Source organism: Olea europaea, unplaced genomic scaffold (assembly GCF_002742605.1).
Source record: "Olea europaea var. sylvestris unplaced genomic scaffold, O_europaea_v1 scaffold1110, whole genome shotgun sequence".
In the NCBI taxonomy this organism is placed as follows: Eukaryota; Viridiplantae; Streptophyta; class Magnoliopsida; order Lamiales; family Oleaceae; genus Olea; species Olea europaea.
The window spans coordinates 32,363-39,544 of record NW_019228470.1 but is presented as its reverse complement, the minus strand read 5'-3'; the positions used below and the strand labels follow the sequence as shown (position 1 = coordinate 39,544).

The 7,182-nt window shown below is 32.4% G+C and overlaps 1 protein-coding gene across 1 annotated transcript in view; it reads left to right on the top strand.

Moving 5' to 3' along the window:
- The first annotated feature begins 6,755 nt into the window (after positions 1 to 6,755).
- The window catches only part of LOC111373313 (serine carboxypeptidase-like 45), a 3,080-nt gene continuing 2,653 nt past the window's right edge, over positions 6,756 to 7,182 (top strand). The window contains exon 1 of the mRNA XM_022995824.1: positions 6,756 to 7,085. Within this exon, the coding sequence (XP_022851592.1) occupies positions 6,842 to 7,085 (244 nt within the window). The 5' untranslated portion in view covers positions 6,756 to 6,841. The remainder of the gene's footprint in view (positions 7,086 to 7,182) is intronic.

The window sequence follows — 7,182 nt, the reverse complement described above, 5'->3', positions numbered from 1 at the left end:
ACTTCACGTTATTATTCTACCTAGTCAGTCAAGATCATCAAACACAAATGATCGAAGTAATACATAATTTCCGTCGAGATGCCATTTAAAGATTGACCCTTCATGACCAAGGTGAGGTGATACCACCTGCAATAGTACAATTTCAAAGGAATTAGCATCTAAATATACGAAGGCATCTTCTTGCTTCGCGTTCTCCAAAAGAAATCTTGTGTAAAAAGTCTTTTGTGATTGATTGATGTGATCTATCTTGAGCAAGCATCCCTCAATTAATTTGTTAGTCTATTTTTCAGATGTCAGACTTAGACTATATAATGACCACTTTTTAGAATCATTAAATGCCCATAAACCTAAGAATGTAGAAGTGACGCTTAAGAGGAGACATCTCGATTGTGAANTTTTTTTTTTTTTTTTTTTTTGGCAGAATTCGATGTCTGTACACATGTGGTTCACATCTTCTGTACATCCTATATAAGTTGATTGATTTGATCGTTGGAGTTCTCGAGACTGCCTCCTCCACCATCAAGAAAAGCAAGTGTTTCTAATGATTTGACCAATTGTCCATGAGTGCTACGTGTGGACATGATGTTGGAAATCTACTTAAACATGCGCATCGAAAAACAAAACAATTTTCAATTTCCATTAGAATTCATCTTTGTGTTTAGATAGAAATTGTGATAAAGATTGTACCTTTTACGAGACCTGCAAACTTTTTGCTTCGATTCTACAAACTCCTTTTTAATTCTTTCGTTCCAGCAATATTGATTTGCCACCCACAGCTGTCCAATTGTCCAGCATCTAATGGTGATTTACATAGAAAATAAGATTGTAAGATTATGATTTTTCCTTCTTGTGCTAGCAAGAATGAATGAATTTTCTTTACAAATTTTGAAAATCCTAGTCATATTTATATAAGCCCAAACAGGCTTGGTCGATCCAATCCAATATTTAATTAATTCATTTAAATAAATTCGATTCGTGAATTAATTAATTCGGGCATATAAATAAACAACTCAATTAATTAATTTATCCAACGCTTGTTAAATTAATTAATTAACAAATCACAATCTTCTAGTTCTCATTTTGTGTGCGACCCATCAGATTTCTGATCACGATGCATAATGACGTGAAATATTATTTTGATATAATCAAAATTGATAAATTAAAAAATCCTTTTAATTTATCACCAATTCACACTTGCCGTCCTAAATTGATATCTAGCAATGTGTCAGGACAATATATGTGACGAAAATTATTACATGGTATGATAAAACCAAACTCGTTCGTTTACTGTGAAACTATAATCCCTTCGTAAATTTGATCCGATCAATTACGAGATATGTAAGTGTGTCAATCTCGATTATCGATCATATCTTTCATACCACTATTAAATCAATATAAGTCGAAAACTCTTTTTCCACTTTTGAGTACACCTTGGCCAAGAATTTCGCAATCGACTTAATCAAATGAAATGCAGATTATAATCTCTTATTATCTAAGAGGGACGAATTCTCTATTGGTCATTCACAACTTTTATACGATTCTTGACATACCCGAACGATACTGTATTAGCGACCCTTGGTAGAGCAATATCTAACGCAGTCAAAGTATGACTGTCTTCATATAAGGCACTATGACGATCTCAAGTTAAAGGACCAATTCCACTACTGAACGTTGGAGATTAACCACTAACACTCAGATAGCTATCCATGTGGAATCTCTCGGTGGGTCTCCAATGTTTTGTTCTATAACAAAACATTCACGTGTTCATTCAAGTGTCACCACACTTTAGTTTGTGAGATCAATTATTTATTTCACAAGTAAAAAATGTCACACGTGATGGTCTATCTGTAATAACGATATCTGTATCTCGTTATTACTTACGACCAGGGATGATTTAAGATTTAATCATATATAATTTGTATCTTACAATCACAACTCCTTATTATTAACAAATTATCAATATTTGAATTTACGGACTCTATTATTTAATTTAATTGGATATTAATTAAATAATAGATCTGCCATAAAATTGCTTTAGTTATATATTAAAAATATTTATGTTCAAAGTTAATTGAACGTAGGGCATAACACTTACATGTTAGTCTGGTCGAAATCTGTTGACTACTTCATCAATCAAAAATCAAGGTATAAAAGCTTATTCATTCAATGTTTTTAAACATTATCTACTATAGAATTTGACTTTCAGATCAACCCTGAGGCCAAAAGAAGATCGTGTTAGCTTTAACTACCTCGATGAAAATATTCTACACACCTCAGTTTGAAAAAGATTTGTGAATTCTTGGTCAAGGTAACAAGTGTGAACGGCAGTTGTTGTAGTGGGTCCAGAGGTTGGACAAAAGAGTATGAAGTGGTTGTAATTTTTAAATTTCTATCAACACTGTCAAACAGTAAAAAAAGATTTGTATTGAGTTTTCCTTTTGTATCTGCAATTACTTTTTCAAGAATTTCGGTTTGAGCAATTCATACCATCTATTTCGATCTAAAATTCCTTTTTTTCTTTATTATTATTATTATTATTATTATTATTATTATTATTATTATTTTGTGTGTTTCAGCAGTACTATATTGCTTCATCGAGCTAAGGTCCATAATTGGAATTTTTTCTTCTGTTATGTGAATTTTATTTTCATTTCATCCGGGAAAAATCATTTCTTCTCAATGATGTATTTATCATTTGATTCAAAAATGTTGTGTTACATAAGAATGAATTTGATAAATACTGTAAACTCTTCGATGGAGTATTAGAACAAAATAGTTGGCAGATGTGATTAGAATTGGACAAAACTTCTGAACCAAATCGAGTGATTTTTTTTAAGTTAAATACCCGAATGGGTATTTGAATTCAGAACCGACGGTTCAGTTTGGTTCTGGGTTCTAGATCAAGACCCGAAAAATCGAATAAGAATCGAATCTCCCTAATTTTTTTAATTTATTTATTTTAAATAAGCAAAATTATTTTATTTTTTTCAAGTAAATTTGTTAACTAGTTAATTTAATTCAAACAAAAAAAATATGATTTTCTTATTTAAAAATTTCAGTTCAAAGCCAACTTAATCAAATCGACTTATCCGTAGTGTCATTTCTACCATTCTAGAGAAATCTAATTAAAACTCTATAACATCTTTCTTAATTATTTTGAACTCGCTATCTTTCTCTTCCTTTGATTTTAATAATCAAATCTATGAAAAACTTAACAAAGAGAGTCACAAAGGACATGTAAGATTGGACTACGTTATTTTGTAAGAATTAAGATTGAACATGTCATAAGTTGAATTAATGTAACTTTAAAAATATTAAAAAAATTTAATTATAATACGGAACCTGGGAATCAAATGGAACTGAACTGAACTGAACGAAATCCAGCTCGAACGGTTCCATAATTAAATTTGGACTCGACGATTCCACTTACCAAATACCCAAAAATTTTGGATCGAGAACCAAATCGAACTGGATCGAACCATGTCCAACTCTAAATGTGATAAGAATGTTATATTACCTCAAGCAGGTGCAAGCGTGACTTGAATTCTATTGTATTCTCCAAATGCCTGAGTGGAAATCATTTCTATGTCGACACCATCATCACACCCTTCAATTCTAGCAGGTTCCAAATTCCCAAGTCCTTTTCACCTTTTAAATCCACTTCTTGTCATCATTTTGTGCTCTTTCCCTTCCCCTTCATAGTTTTCCAAGAAAAAGGCTTCTACCATGTCATTATCCTCCTCAATTCATATATGGTCATTTTATCTAAAATATAACTTTAAATCCTACTTATATCTTCCCAATATCCTTGCATGACAAGAATTATTTGAGGGGCATTTTACACTAGACATATACTAAAAGACATGAGATGATTGTTGTAACTTTTAAATACTTTTTTTTGAAAACTCATAGTGACGACTATATGTAACCCGAGAGCCAACCATTTGAAATTCATGTTTGCTTGTGCGTGTTCTTGATTTCATACCAGCTTAACATCGTTTCTTGTAATTACGATTAAAATATAATCTAGCACACATCAAAAATATGGAAGGCAATCTATATTTTAATGATAAAATCTCACATCATGTAAATATGAAATAATTATTCAACATTTAAATCGTGAGATGATCGTTCTAAGTACTTTTTTTCTTGAAAACTCATAGTGATGACTATATATAAGTCTATCATTAACATTGCGAGTAGTGTGTGAACTTTATTCCATATTGGCTTAATATTGTTCTTGTCATTAAGATATAATTTATTACACGTCATAAATATGGAAGACAATCTTTATTTTAACGATAAAATTTCACATCGTGTAAAAATGAAATAACATATAGAGGCTTGAGTTATGCTATATTTTCGTTCTTTATCCATCTTTCTTCATAGATGGTCCCACAACATTAATGTTGTGGGAACCTTTAGTCCCACAACATTAATTCAAGAAATAATGTAGATTCATTAATTAATTGGGGTGCAGGTAAGGAGTGGTTAGCATTAGAAAAAGTTCATTAGCCTTACTGTAGAGGGAAGTAAATGAAGAGTGGCAAAAAAGCACTACTTAACTACTAATTGATTACTTATTTAAAAATGTATTGTTTTCTTGAAATTGCTAAGCAAAATTTCGAATAAGGACCCTATTGTTTCACCTGTTCTTCAATTCACTTATTTTAATTGAAAAAAATGAAATCGACATTGATTAGATGTTTTGAAAACATTGAGGGCGGTTTGATATAGCTTTTGAAAAGTCAAAATGAGATTTTGAGATTTAAAAGCTGCTTTGAGTCTGTTTGACTAATTTTATAAAATAGTTTTTTTAATTATTTTTTTTTTTTTAGAGAAAGTTGGTCCGACATGACTTTCTCTAAAAACAATTTCGAAATAGAAAACTCTTTAAAAAATTAATTTTTAAACAGCAATTAAAGTATCTACCTCCAAAAACTTTTCGACACGAAACAAAAGCATAAGCTATGCAAATTACGGAACCTGATTGTGAGGTGCCATAAATTCTTGGTTGAAATCTTGCATTGACATTTGGACTGGCCATTAACTATTATCGTAGTGCAGGGACTGCATATTGCACTTAAAGGTCAAAAGTTAATTTCAGTCAGCTATGTGAAGAATTGTTCATAATCGGTAAATGAAACTTTAGATGGATCCTCTCGTCGGTGCCTCTATGTGAGCTTTGGGTGATCAAATATGAACAGGTACCAAGATACTTTGATGGCGAAAGAAGCAATCCATAAAATGATTTGGCGTCGCAGAGTAATACGTCTACATGGCTCAATCATAATCAAAAATAGATTTTCGCTCACTAAACTATGTAGTTAATGATATTTGTACATCATTCTCCCAATCAATTTTTTGTGCAGCTTCAAGTGACAAGTAAACTTAATTCTTTAAGCCGTATCAAGAGTGTACCATTATAAATCTATGTGCGATTTGCTCCTCTTTTATTTTATTTTTTTCGAAAGATAAGCACAATGTAGGATTACTCTGAAGTAACAATAATTTTGATCATATTTGTCCATTTCCTCAAATAATTCATAAGTATAGAATATCAATAATCCATCCATTCACGCAGTGAAAATACCAACTTTTAGAAAATGCCTTTTGCTCTGGCTAAGTAGTATATATAAATATATAGTAAACATGTAGAATTCTTCCTATTTTATATAACTTTTTCTCTTCTTTTTCCCTTTAGCTCTTTTGGGAAACGAAATGAAAGGAGACAAAAGTTTCTTAAAGCTACATTTCATTGTTATACACCCTCTTGCTTTCAGTATTTTAAATCCAAAGTTACCATCTCAAAATTTGTGAGTCTACTATCTTGAACAGTTGAACGTGCAAGGATTAATCAAAAAACAACGTATGAACAAAAATTCTGATTGATGTACTTTACTCCTTTTGGAAGCTCCAAATGGAAAATTCAATTTCTTGAGACTTGAGATAATAAACTAACTGGTCTTTTCTAGGTGTGGAATAATTGCCCTATTTGCTGTATGCACCAGTTTTTCTGATAAAAGAAAAATATTCCTGCAAACTGCGAAGCTTTTACCATGCAACAGAGCTTTACCCTCTATGGCTTTTCCTGGCACTGTGTCATTGTCAAATTTTGGGAAAATTTCACTTTTGGCATGAAACCAAGAACAAGAAAATGGTAAAAGGGGGACCACTTGATTATTCGGAAAATCTTTATTATGTAGTACTGAATAGAATAGAACGTAATATTAATGAATAAGATTGTTAATATCTCTAATGCTTTGGATACTGTTGAGTATAATTCAATCCATCGACCCCAGGTTAGAAAAAAGAACCCACAATTTGATTTGGTTACAGTCAGCAGAAGCACAGATACAGAAAGAGAGGGCCAAGTCATTTGGGATAAATACCTTTACTCTTTCAAATCCACACCAAAGTCTCTTAAACGACAAAAGTTGATAAAATAATGACGACAAAAGTTGACAAAAGAAGGGCACTTCATCTTTTCTATAATGCCCCAAACTGGCCCCGGGGCATAGTCCAGTGGTACAAAGGATAGGAGTGAGGTTATTTCACGCCTTGCTGGCAGCCGCAGTGTGGAAGTTTGATTCTTGAAACATGGAATTGGATTCCTTGTAGGTGCAGTGTACAGACAGCTTTTGTTCCCTGATCTGTTAGGATACATCCTGCGATTTACCTTCCTCATAAAGCTCTAGGGGCGGGGAGGGGGGAGCACTCAAGTTTGGGGTTCAACCTTTTTTATAATGCCCCAAACTGAGTAGCATTTTAGCTGCCTCAGCTCTATATATCTCTCTCAGTACTCTTAAATTTCTCTGCTCCATATACTGAAACCAAAGTCATGGCATTGGCCATAGCTATAGCTTTATTATTTCAAATATGCTTTTTCACCAAGGTGCAGTCTTATTCTTCCTTGTCATCAGCTGAAAAAATCACTCAATTACCTGGGCAGCCTCAAGTGTGTTTCCAGCAGTTTGCTGGTTATGTGAGTGTTGATCAGAAGAAACAGAGAGCTCTCTTTTACTATTTTGTGGAAGCAGAAGTTGATCCAGCTTCTAAACCTCTAGTCCTCTGGTTAAATGGAGGTCAGACTCACACATGTTTAACATTTGTAACTGTAATCTTGGGCGGTTTTTTCTTCCTTCCTTCCCTGTTTTTTTTTTTTTTTTTTTTTTTTTTTTT